At 38.9% G+C, this 13,172-nt stretch overlaps 1 protein-coding gene across 15 annotated transcripts in view; it reads right to left on the bottom strand.

The window, feature by feature from the left end:
• Positions 1–13,172, bottom strand: part of SFI1 (SFI1 centrin binding protein) — a 37,664-nt gene that overhangs the window by 20,095 nt on the left and 4,397 nt on the right. For 11 of the 15 annotated variants that reach the window (XR_012631300.1, XM_074887218.1, XM_074887220.1 and 8 more), the window contains 11 exons: positions 12,454–12,633; positions 11,304–11,375; positions 8,965–9,072; positions 8,567–8,661; positions 6,900–7,017; positions 6,529–6,631; positions 5,015–5,171; positions 4,097–4,258; positions 3,581–3,651; positions 2,366–2,458; positions 1,915–2,012 (listed from right to left, as the gene is read on the bottom strand). Coding sequence is in view for 14 of the 15 variants with exons in the window: in XM_074887218.1 (XP_074743319.1) it covers positions 1,915–2,012; positions 2,366–2,458; positions 3,581–3,651; positions 4,097–4,258; positions 5,015–5,171; positions 6,529–6,631; positions 6,900–7,017; positions 8,567–8,661; positions 8,965–9,072; positions 11,304–11,375; positions 12,454–12,633 (1,257 nt within the window). In the remaining variant the exon portion in view is untranslated. Of the gene's footprint in view, positions 1–1,914; positions 2,013–2,365; positions 2,459–3,580; positions 3,652–4,096; positions 4,259–5,014; positions 5,172–6,528; positions 6,632–6,899; positions 7,018–8,566; positions 8,662–8,964; positions 9,073–9,680; positions 10,528–11,303; positions 11,376–12,311; positions 12,343–12,453; positions 12,634–13,172 lie in introns of those variants that run through there. The other 4 variants (XM_074887227.1, XM_074887223.1, XM_074887228.1 and 1 more) reach the window with 4 other exon arrangements.

Genomic DNA, 13,172 nt, shown 5'->3' with positions numbered 1-13,172 from the left:
TTCCAAGCATACCCTTTCCCAACAAAGGCACTGGTTTTTGTTAGTATTTAATACAGAAAATGGGAAGGTTTTAATAGTGTCATAAACCATAACTCTACCTGAAGAGTCAGCACTGAATCCATGGGTAAGAATAGAAGCCCAGGCAAGGCCTTTAAGGCACCTCCAGAGAGACAAATACTCTTTTTTCCTCTCTCAATCAATATTCCCCCGTCTCTGATTTCAACAGTGAACAAGTACACACTCTTCTAACTTTTGTGCATGTCTATGCCTCCATAATATGACAGTAGAAGTAGTTAGTAAGATATATCATTACTCTGAGACAAAGGCTAGTAGTTGAATTTTAAAGGGTGATGAGAACCCATACCATCCATTTACTTTAACAGAAAGCAGAAATGACAAGCACCTCTAAAGAAGAAAGATTCCCAGTAATTTCACTCAATTGCACATTGCAAACTTAAATTAGGACAACTCCAGAAGTTGTAAAGGATTTATTTTGGTGCGACTGCACCTGTGAAAATAACCAGTATCATCCTTTTGAGTCCAGGTTCTTTTCTTATGAGTTTCACACTGGTCTTGGAGCCAAAATTAAAGCTTATAGGCACATCTTCTTTGTTTCACACTGAATCCAACTGCACATACTGCAACTGACTGTAAGACAGGTAACCAGAGTACTATTCTTATTTCTTCAGTGACCTCTGAGCAGAAACAAAGTGACCCTGATACCAATCCATCAGGCAATTTGAGACATTTGTGCAGTAATTATGCCCTGAAAAAAAACCAAGAATAAACTCTAACTCAGTACCAAGTATATCAGTCACTCTTGTAGTATTAGCTTCTCTTAACCAAGAAAAATTTAATACTTAAATCAAACTCTGCTGGGAGGATTAAAAGAAATGAGATAGAAATTGTATTGAGTGGAACATACTGGTTAGACCACAAGGTAGTTCTCTGAGCTGTAGTAAACTAAAATATCTTTTCCAATGCAGGCTGTGCTAAGCTGATAAAGAATATCACACATAAGCTTGCATGGCAGAATGAAGCTTCCCTTCCTTCCCTTATTACCCTGTACCTCATTTGAAACAAGCAACAATATGTGGCTCGTTGCACTAATATACTAGCATGGTGACATCTCAACAGTTTTCATTTGTTTGAGAGCAGCACCATAACATTGTGGTTGAAGTGTTTTCAATTTCAACTCCAGCCCCAGGATCCGAGCACTGTAGAGTACGGCATGCTGTACTGAGCAGCACAGACCTATCTTGTAGAGGTCTCATTCTCCCCTGCTAAGTTTCACCCAAAAAAAATCAAGAAAGTTCTAAGGCAACAAAGTTTGCACGTCCTGCAATTTTGGAACCAACTGAAAGCAGCATTAAGCACCAATAGACAGAGGAAGTATAAGAATCAAATATATACCCTTTCAACTCTGTCATAACAAAAATGTACTCCTCACCAAACTCCACAGGTCAAATTTAAAAGCCTTCTGGCTGCTTTGTTAATGTTGACTTATTCCTAGGACTAAATAAATTCTACAAAATTCTACTTACCTTCACTCTTAGGGTACCTCCAGCAGCAGAGGTAGTATACATGAGCCATCAACTCCCCCTGCTCCTCCCCAAAGTAAAGCAGCAGCAACCGTTTTGAGCTTTGTCCATGCTCATGCTGCAACCTACTGCTCTTACTAGTAAAACATCCAGCTCTTAAATCTAAACAAGCCTCAGAGCTAGGCTTAATCAATCTCCCTCTCACATTTCACAGCGACACAGGAGATGTAAATTGTCCATTATTCATAGAAAATACAAGAGCAATTGGCATCAGGATGGTCATGCCCCCAAAAGTATTGCCAGATTTAAAAGATAACCAAAGGCCCACAAATCCCACATTTGTACAAATTTATATTAATATTTCTCTGTGTACCTATAATGGGCATGAGCCACTGATGTTAAGGCCTGCTGCTGCTGTTCCTCCTTCTCTTCCAAACGGGACTTCCAACAGTTCCAGAACTTCTGCAGCACCTGAAACAAAACAACAAAGACATGGAAAAAACATAAATATCGAGGGAGGAGAAGAATGCAAAAAAATAAGTTATTAGATGTCCTACTGGAACTGCATGCTGCAATGGTTGCCTCCTTCACTGCTTCATATACCAAACTTGTTTTATAACCTGCTATGAATTTTTCTGGTAAAAGTCACCATAAATATAGAAAAACAGGAAACTAAAATAACATATCTAAGACTGACAGCTGATTTACACAGTAGATTTTCTGTGGCTATTAGTATTTAGGAACAAAAAAAGAAGTATTTTGTTGGTGAAAGTGGACAGCTCGAGCAAAACTAACACAAGAACAAAGAAATAAGTTAAACTCACTGTAACTTGATGCTGACGGTATGCCAGATTTTTTCTCATTTGCTGAAGACGAGTGTTCATGACATTCTGACAAAGGCCCTTAAACCCAAGTTTCTGTAACAAGAAATGTACACAACTTTCACGTAATCCAAATCAGCAAGCACTGACAAGTTTAGAACTGGCTGCTCCTTACAGACAATCTATGATGCTACTCCTTGCAATAGCTGAGATTTATAAACTTGTCATCCAAGCCATGCACCAATTTCCTCTCACAAATTGTCAGTTCTCCAACTAAACTAAAATTTCCTTCCCTTTCCCAGGGTTTTACTGCAAGACATATAACTCTTTAATCAGCTATCAACACCACTACCCAAGTCTTTTTCAAGCTATCTCCTCCTTCAGCTCAAGACCCATAACTTGCTCCTTATCAAAACCAGAAAAGATCCACTTCCCTTTTAGGTCTCCTCTGCACAAGTTCTTTTGGTCTACAATCCCACAATATCTTGATTCAGCAATTAAGGTGGTAATTAGCATTATGCCTTAAATAGCATCCTGCCTTAAAATGCTCTTATAGCCATTAATGTTTTCAATCTATGATCCAAGCAGGTTTATTGCCATTCCTTTGATGATCGGTACTGCTCCACACTTAAAAATAATTCAGTTCCAAAAATGCTGGAGCCTCGCTTGTGTTCACCTTTCAGACAGCCTCCAAGAAATTATTCTTTTTAAAAAAAACAGAACAAACCAAAACTACACTTAACTACCTGCATATGCAATTTGGACTCATGTAAAAAAGTATGTATGCATTACTACAGAGGGGAAAAAATAATTCTTGTAGCAAAACAGTGTAAGCAGATAGAAACTTTCGGGGTAGAAGAAAATTGGTGAGAAGAAGAAAAAAAAATCAAGGGGAAAATGCAATTTCATGCTGAGATGGCCAAGGAGCATGGTAGCTCAATACCATCAAGATTAATCTGCTACTTCACCAGTTTCCCAACTGGAAGAATAACTATTTTAGAGAGAAACACCGTTTCCCCATTTGGATTCAACTGGCAGATTTCAGAACAGTTGGAATTTAGAAACCTGATGCCCGATCCCAACTCACCATGGCAGAAAATGGTGCATCCCACACTAAACACCCACACACCCCTGTTAGTACTAAAGGCACACTGCCAGTCAGAAGTATTTGAATTCTCTCCACAGCCTCTGCCACCTGACACGTAACAGTGCTCTTACCAACAGATGATACTTGTAGTGTTTTTCAGCCAGTCTGCACTGTCGAGTCTCTTCCACACACAGTACAACATCTGTCACTGAGTTAAAGTATCTTTTACACAGAAACAACCATCCTGATACATACACAACCTTCTCCCACAGAGGGGCACTAGATCTCCATCTAAATGTGCTTCAATATTTGAATTTCCAGCACTGCTACCTGTGCAAGTTTTGATTACAGTCAAGTTTTTAGATTTTGCTGGCTTATCACAATACACTTCTAATTTACTGTTAAGTAAGGACCTCCTCCCCAGTCTTAAATTATCTTCTGCAGGCTCTTAGCTGTCAACAGGCTAACATACTGTAATTACAACAGTTTTATTTATTGTTAATATGGCCTTACATACATCTTTCTAATGATAGCATGCTTGCTGTCACCCACGCTACTGCACAACATTCCTGCTTATTAACCAGATCTTCCCCCCACAGGGATGTTTTTAACCTGTCCCTGCTAGGGACTAAATACAGGTTGGATACAATGCTTCCAGTGTGCAAAGACTCTCCATAAGGCAATCCTTGCTGCTAGTTTTTCAATATCCTTTCTGTGAGCATGCATTCTTCTCCTGCACTCCCATGACAGCCGCCAATCAGAGAAATACTGCTGGACTATTCTGCTTTGGTGATGTTCTTGGGCCAGCTCTAGAAAACAAACACACAGATTACTCATGACTTGTTCCATCCTGGGCTCATTTGTATCAGATGAGGCCATCACATGAAGTGACAGAAGCTCTAACACTGAAAAATGGCAGTAAGAATTCACAGTAACACTCAGCTATGGAGTACATTCTTACTGATCACAAAGGCAGTTTTAAAGCAGTAACATACTGTACTGACTTAAGGAGAGGAAGTTAAGACACTACATCACTTGTTCAACATACACAAGCCTGCTTACATTTCAACATACTCCTATGACTGGTTCCCAGATATCCAAGCTGGATTCTTTTCCACTACCACCAACCAAGGGGCAACTCACACAAATGTCTGAACTCATTCCAGTGACTTCAAGGGAGAAAACAAAAGAACTGGTGTAATAATCTTTACCATCCTGTTTGAGTTGTGATTTGTCTGATTATCAAGAAAATCCACCTACAGTGATTGATAACAGTGCTGAATATGTCCTTCTCACAGATATCTCAGAATATAACACGCAATGCGCAAGTTTTCGTCAGGGGAATTGTAAAGCATTTTCTTTTAAATCACATGGAAAGCAGATGATCTTCCCAACAGTTCATATATAACCTTAGTTAGCCAGGCCTGTAGCAGTGTACAGTCTGAGTTGCATCTTATCATCTGTTGGGAACATTACAGCATCTCCTAGAATAGAAAAAAACATCACTGTGCCCTAAAGCAAAGGGGCTGAGCCCTGTTCTGTCCTAACTCACCATCGTCACTCACCATTCTGAAGTTTCTTTGCTCTGTGGAGGTTTAAATATCCCAGCCATGCTTCCATGCATCTCTTCAACACCCAATGCTGATGGTGAGTAACTGCCCTAGTCTCCTTCTGCTTGTCATTCTGGCTGTGTAAATACAGCTCTCGCCACTGCAACCAAGCCTGACAAAACAATTGAGGAGGGAGGGCAGATTAGGGAAGTAGAACAAAGAAGAGAAGAGGAGGAACACACAGGCAATAGGAAATTCCATGTAAAATCTAAAGGTGAAAGCCATGAGCAATGTGGTTCCTCCCCACAAGGGGCAGGGGGATGGGAAACAACAAACAAATGCCAAAGGAATGTCAGCATAGAAAAGGTCAATCAAGAAAGAATGCCAATATCAACCTTTTTTTCTTTTTTTGATACTTTTGCACTTTTTCCATTGAAAGGCCAAAATAATACTTTTTGGGCTTTCTTTCAGAGTATTTTCATATAAAAGAGAAACACATCTTGAGATATGATAAGATTTCCCAAGTCACAAGTTTATCTCCTTAGTAGAATACTGCCCTCAAACAGGCAAGTGTTGCCATCTTATAATCAAATGGACAAAAAGCCATAGTTCCAGTGAAAGAAAGAAAACCATGCTGTTTTCACTTCAGCCAAGATGAACAATTTACTGAAGGAGCTGACAGCTGACATGAAATGCTAGACTGTATTGCCTTACCCCAAAATAAGAGTTAAACATGCTCACAGAAATTCATTAGGACATAAGAAATGTTATCTTACAAAGAGGCAAGGTGCTGTCAAACAGCTGACCAGTGAGATCTTGCCTCCTAACGGGACAGCAGATTGGACCTCTGTGGAGTTCAGCATTCTAGAGAGCTGGATGCAACTACCCTTCATGACCTGCTCAAAATGCCACACCTGCAAACTCATGCACCTGTTTTCTTTTACCTCTTATTTACCACCTGTGGCTAGTTTGTCTGGTGGAGAGAACTCTGATACTTTCACTATCATCAAGCATTGTATAAGACAGTAATAATTGCTTTGGACAGTCTGCTTCCTAGCAAATACAAGACATGGATCCAGTTTGCTTTGTCTAGATTTCTTGTATAGAAATTCTTCTTATAAAAAAATTGTTTTGACCTTCTTCATAGAATATCTCAAGTTGGAAGGGACCCACAAGGATCACCAAGTCCAACTCTTTGCTCCTCACAGGACTGCCTAAAACTAAACCATATGACTAAGAGCATGATCCAAATGCTCCTTGAACTCTGTCAGGCTTGATGCTGTAACCACTTCCCAGGTGGAATATGACCACCCTCTCAGTGAAGAACCTTTTCCTAATGTCCAATCTGAACTTTCCCTGACGCAGCTTCATTCCATTTCCTCATTTTCTAGTATATTCTTCCATCATAAGTACTGCAATTTGCAAAGCAAATGAGTATAAGGCCTATTTTTGTTAATCTGCAACATTAATCACACATGTGTGCAACTCAAACATTTGAAATTGTAGTAGCTGAAGCTCCCAGGACTTACTCGAGACTGCAGGCTCTGGGCCCAATGCTGCAGAGCCAAAATACTCATTTTACGTCCAGTGCAGTTCTGGTAGTGCCGTCTTCTCCACACTGCCCACGATATGCTGTCAAAACAATGTTACAGACATGTCCAAACACAGGTTCCGTAGTTTGCTGCAAGAAATCACCTTCCTCTCACTGGACAAAGGTATGAACAATAATCTTTTAAATTCACAGCCTATGGGCATACCAGAAGAATTCAGAGACAGACAAACAGACACACCAAGAAGGGGGTGGGGGTGGAATCTAAAATGTAACAAAGTCACTTCACAAAAAGAGTAACAGAACACATGTAAAAACCGTGGCCTTATGGTCAGGGCCTCTCTGTCTCACCGCAAGCAGCTTCTTTCCCTGAATGCCAGTGCCACAGAGTGCATCGCATGTTTTGTCCTTTGAACATCAACATAAACCAGCCAGTGCTGCCAGGTCCTGAGCAATTTTTGCTTCTTTGCTGTGCACAACAAAAAAAATGACAGCATCTTAAATTCATGCAAGAATCTGGCATTTTTTAACCACTCTGCAACACCACTGGTCCCCGACCTCCCGTCCCCTCGCAACCCGCAGTGACACCTCGTGGGAAACCCTGAAACAACAGCCACCAGAGCCGCGACCGACCACCCTGGCTGAGGGTGTCACACGGGCAAGAATCTCTGAAACGCTGACAGCATCATGCCACTTGTTCAGAGCAGCGTGAATTATCAGACAATGGCATTGCTTTGTCTTCAGTGCTTACGGGGTATATAATTGTATAACAACATTCAGCGTAACAACCTTATTGGGTAAGAATTACAGGATTTTCTTTGGTTTGTTTTAAAAAAAGTTCATCAGGTTCATCAGTAGCTTTTCAAGAGTTACTCTCTATGACAAGCAGAGAAATCAACCAGAAACAAGTCAAGTTTATTTAGCAGGCTGGTCACACAGCTAAAAACAGAAGTGGTGTCACAAATTCCAGTTTACCACTTTATGCAGTGCACTGCACTTTCTCCTCACAACAGTCTGGCTTGTCAGAACTGACATTACTGAAGTTATTAGAAAAAACATCATTGATTTTATGCCACTTCACGCTTATACTAAAAAAAACACCACATTTTTTTTATTTCCTTGTGATCTGGTGAATCAAATATTAAGCTACCTTAAAACAGGTCACCTTTCTATCTTTTTCGCCAAGTAACACACAGCTGCTTCTGTAAGTACACTGGCCTCACTCAGTAAGAAAGGAAATCTAGACAGCCTATCAGTTTGTTTACAAAGGTGCCTGTCCATATAATATTCTGAGGCTACATTCATATGCAAAGGGACCAGTTAACTTCTTTTGCAAATCAGCACAGAACAAAACCACAGTATCATCTTCAAAAGAGGGTCATCCTCCCTTCAGGGAAAGGGCTACTCCCTGAAACTAAAGAAAGTTGCAACCAAGGTAGGCAACTTCATCAGCAGGACAAATCCATGGCAGAACAAAGAATCTACACAATAAGACAGGGGGCACTTCAAAAGCTTGGGCTTCTTTTCAATTGCAAGACACAAGCTGGAAGGAACAGTGAATACTGATAAAACATGTGCAGTTAATACCACAAGGAATTATTATCTAATTTCTGTAGCCACAGATGATAGAGAATTTCAGTAACACAGTTCATCAAAAAATACCTAGACATATTGTGATAAATTAAAAAAACACACCACAAAAAAACAAAACACAAAACCAAAAAACCAAATCACCCCCCCTCAAAACAAACAATGAAATCCAGAGCAGATGGAGAGGCCCTTAAGCTTATTCACTGGCATCCCTAAATAACTATATAGCTACACAGTAGTGCATCAGACAGAACCTCCCTGCCAGCTTTAGACACAACCATCTGTACCTAAAAGCATTACACTTCCATGAGGTGAGGGAGGTCACTCTGCAAACATGTACAAGGGACAGAGATTCTGTACATATTTCCCCTAGAAACTCCCATCTCAATATGTCCCCAAATAAAGGTAGTTACCATCACTTCACTCACCATGAGACTCTGCAACATAATATTTGTTCCTCTCTCCTTGTTGCTGGCATACATAGGCTCTCCAAGCCTTGAACATCAAATTATGGAGTGAATGCCTGAAAAATGAAAAAAGCACCATTCAGTGAAACAGCTTCCAATGTCTAGAAGTAGGATTTTTTCAAGTTCAGTTGCACTCTAAAGATATATTGGATAGGAAATTTAGACTTCATCCTAAGACAACAGCAACAAAAAAAAAAAAAAAGAGGGAAGAAAAATATGAAAATAAGCAATTGAGACATTGTTCTTGACCTAGAGGTACTGTTGATATAACTTGCATATTGGTACTAATAACTCCTTCAGAACCTGAGGAGAATTTCCCATACTGCTATACACACACCATAGGAAGTCATTTCACAAACCTGTAATGGCTGTCTGCTCCGAGGCTGAGCTCCCTTTCTCTGCAAACAGTCCACCACTCCTTCCACTCTCCAAAAGTTTTTTGAAGAATCTTCTGGTCATAAAAGCATCTAAACAGTTGAAAGATTTGGACATGGGAAACTTCATACAGGTTTCCAGCTGGACCACAAATTAGTTTTAATGAAGATTATGCTACTTCTTTTCCAGTCTTGTCTGATTAGCCTAACAGCATCTAATTGCATTTAAAAAACATGACCCTATTGTGACATTTTATTCCAAGACTCTGTAAAGTATGACAAGAAGCAATCAGCTTACTGACTGTAAATACTTCACATTAAATCAAGCAAAGACAGATGTTAATGACTTGCCAAATATCAGAATGCCAGTTGACTTCAGACCTACAAATAACTCGCATCTTTTATCCTCAGTTCTGTGTTTTACTCAAACAACCAGCACAGTTGATAACGATACATATATTTTCCATGCTAATTTTGTTCTTTGTTATTTTAACACAAAATATTTTATGTATAGAAATACAAAAGTTACTTCAGATTTTATAATGCTTCAATATTTCCATTGTTCTTAGAAATAGCATGTTGATCTTAAGTCATCCCAAACTTAAAATCTTCCCAAAGAACATTTAAACAGGCTTATGAACTCCTTCAAATAGTTACACATCATCTATACCGAAAACAAAGTTGTTCATCTGCTCATGTACCTTCTCCTTCCAACAGATGGTAAACCATGCACAAAATGGATTCACAAGTCACATATGATCTTCAAATTCTTCAACCTCAGTAGAACAGTCTCTGCCTTTATACCCAAATTTAACTAACACATACCTAACCAGGTAAGAAGTGAAGCTACATTTCAACTGAATTGTGAAGAACTAAAAATTCAAATATAGGAGGGTCTGCGTGAGGGAGATAGGCTTTTGAGCACCTAACTAAAAATAATGGTCATAATCTACTACTTCAAGAAATTTCTTTTTTTTTTTTTTTAAACTTTAAAATATTCTCTCAAACGTTTTTCCATGTGGTCAAGATGACCTGGACAGCAGTCTAAGAATCAGAAATTCTCATCATCTTGAGTACAAATACTTTCAAAAAATTTCTCATCTCTTTGTATTTGTGATAGAGAGAAGGAAAACAGAAGGACCCATGAAAACAAGCTAACAAACAAAAAACCCACAAGCTCAGACCACAATCTTTGATCACAACTATCCCACTAGTTTAATGTAATTGGTCATGTCTATAATAACAACAGGATTAAGTCTAGAATACCTAGAGGCCCCTCAGTGAAACACATACGAATCCTGTCACAAGTTGCAATTCATAACTACCTACCCCAAGCCAAGTTGCTAAGTCATTCCAAGCACTCAAGCAGAAAAGAAAAAAAAAAAAAAGAAAAAGAAAAAAGAAATGAGCTATACATTATTTTTTTGGACTTGGTGCATTAACAGAACATTGCAAATAAAAGCTATGGAGAACTTATGTCTAAAAAGGCAATTAATTATTGTTTATTTTCCTTGCTGAACTTTATAAAATGTGTTTCCACTCATCCTCCTTAAAAAAAAAAAAAAAAAAAATCACTGTCCTGAACTTACACCAGTCAAAGTAGTGCAAATTCAGTATATGGGATAGCAAGAATAGTAAGGTTCACAGGACAATTTCCGTTTACCAGCTGAGGCAGACACAGTCAGAATATATTTGATACAGTACAATGAAATTGGATAACTAAGGGCCTGATCTTACTCTGACAGTAACAAATGCAGGTCTTTCCACTGGGAACTGCTTCAGTTCCCAAGGGTGTGGTCAAACAAGAATGAACATGCAAATTAAAGCAAAACAAGAAAGAGTATCAAAGTGTTGGTTTTCAGTAGCTGACAGAACACTAACAGAATCAAATCATCTGCCACAGGTATTTCAAAGTCAGACAGATACAAAGCATATATAGATATACATTAAGAACAATAGTGCAAACAGTAAAATGAACTGAATTTCAGGATCTATCTCTAGTCATAACTTTGAAAAATCATTAATTTAAAGGAGGTCTCACAATCATACCCCATCAGTTATATGCACATACAGTTCAACTTCATCAAGACAACCACAATTCCTATGACTTTAATTAGCAAAGTTTAACCATGATTATTAAAAACAAAGTGGGAGCAAGAAGGGTCTTCAAAGGAAACCTTCAAGTGATCTCAAAAGACATCCAAACATTTTTTTGGCAGCCAGTACTCTCTTAGCCTAATGGTACAGCACTAATCCATAAAGAAAAAAAGAGAAAAAGAAAAGAACAAACCCACAAAACACACCCCACCGTTGATTTTATCTACCTGGCTTTGGAAGGGACAACTTGTCCAAATGTCTTTTTTGCCCACAGATCGAAGAATTTCCTTGCTAGATACCTGGAATATAAGGAAAGGTTAGTTGCCTTTGTACTCTTCCTCTGTTAACTCCCATGCAGCAGTAAAAATAGGAACTTTTATGCTAGTTTCAGTAATAAAACTAAGGGTCTGGTTTTCAGAGATCAATGCATATACAAAATATTTACACCCCGAAATCAGTACCTTTAACAGGACTATTCACCAAGCATAAATAGAGGCCCAAGCATCATTGCAAGACTTAATTGGGACATACTTCTTTAGGAAACCTAGGCAGCTGAAATGTCTTCCAAGCAGCCCACTCACACCCAGCGATAGTAATGAGCAGGTTGCTGTTTAACTGGGGAGCCTTTTTGTGATTTAGGAGCTGTAACATCACTGTTTCCCCTGAAGCCAACCAGCTCAGTCAGACTTGTTGCCAGAATAATTGAATTAATCTAATGTGTACCCCTGCCTGAAACCAGCAGATCCTCCTTCCTCCTACCTCCCCCCCTGCAGTTCTACTTCTCAACAAGCTTCTCCTAGCACCAGTTCAACTCACTAATCTGTGATTGTTATTCTATCACCCTTGCCCCCCCCTTTTTTTTTCAAAGGGATTTAAGAGTCAATTGGCACACAGAGGGCCCAAATAAGTACCAATGACATCACAAGGTAATTAATTAAAGCACACAGCCATGAACAGGGCCGAACAGGGCCTCCCTCTTTCAGCAAGTCTGAGTTGCTAGATCAGCTCCACTTGCTCAACAAATACTAGGCTTTTAATCTCTAAACAATTACCATCCCACCTTTGTCAAGATTCCTTCAACAAACGAAAGAAGGAAGAAACACAAGAGGAGGGCAAGACTAAATCATTACACCTGGTAGTCCCCTATCAAAGCATATTATTAAATAGCCATTTTAAAATTGTACACTAGAACATCAAAAATGTATGAATTCTGACTGTGCACGTCATCAAGTTACCACAAGACATCTTCAGAACTGTCTGACATGCCTGTGAATAAAAAAACTTTGCCTTAGCCCACACTTGTATTACTAAAACCAGACTTCTTCAGGTCTGATCCTCCTGCCCCATTCAGTGAAAATTATGTTATGTACTTATCACCTGATTCGGAATTCTTTTAACCTTCTTCTCTGATGCCAGGTATACCCAACTTGATCCAGATTGTCATGACCTCTATCCTGAAACTGATGTATGGCAGACTGGGGAGCAACAGATTGCCCAGTTGCATGCATCTGATGCCTAGGTAGCTGTCGGGTTTCAGGCATCTTCAGAGATTTTGAACTTAAAAGGAAAGAAGAAATATTTTTGTGTGCAACTCCATTAACTGCAAAGAAGTGGCATTATTTCAATAAATTAATCTATAACAAAGGTATACAATCACATATAGAAGTTGACAACTACAAAACATTAAAACACATTTATTGTCTCCTTATCATGCATTTTTAACTATGGAATTTTAAAGTTGCTTCCTCAAGACAAGCAGAAAGACACATTTCAGTGCAATCATGCCACAGACAACTCCCTTCTCTAAAGTTTAAATGAAAAAAGCACTAAAATGCATTTGTGCTTCCCCTCCCATGTGTGTGCATGCAGTGTGCCTTTACAGAGAAGGTCTGAATGTGGTTTTCTGCCTTTTATTCTCAAACATATCAAGGTATTCTGTCCATTGCTGAAAAATTGTCTTGAGGACTAGGGAACTGAAGTAAGAATTTCCTGTTTTATCATGAAATGCACTTACATACACAGTTCTTTTACAAGGAACTCTCTCCTAGTTTTGTTCATATTTTAATTAAATGTGTTTAGTCTTTAAAAAAACTAAA

Source organism: Strix uralensis, chromosome 17, assembly GCF_047716275.1.
Source record: "Strix uralensis isolate ZFMK-TIS-50842 chromosome 17, bStrUra1, whole genome shotgun sequence".
Taxonomy (NCBI): Eukaryota; Metazoa; Chordata; class Aves; order Strigiformes; family Strigidae; genus Strix; species Strix uralensis.
The sequence above is the reverse complement of the archived record's forward strand: the minus strand, read 5'-3'. Positions and strand labels throughout refer to the sequence as shown.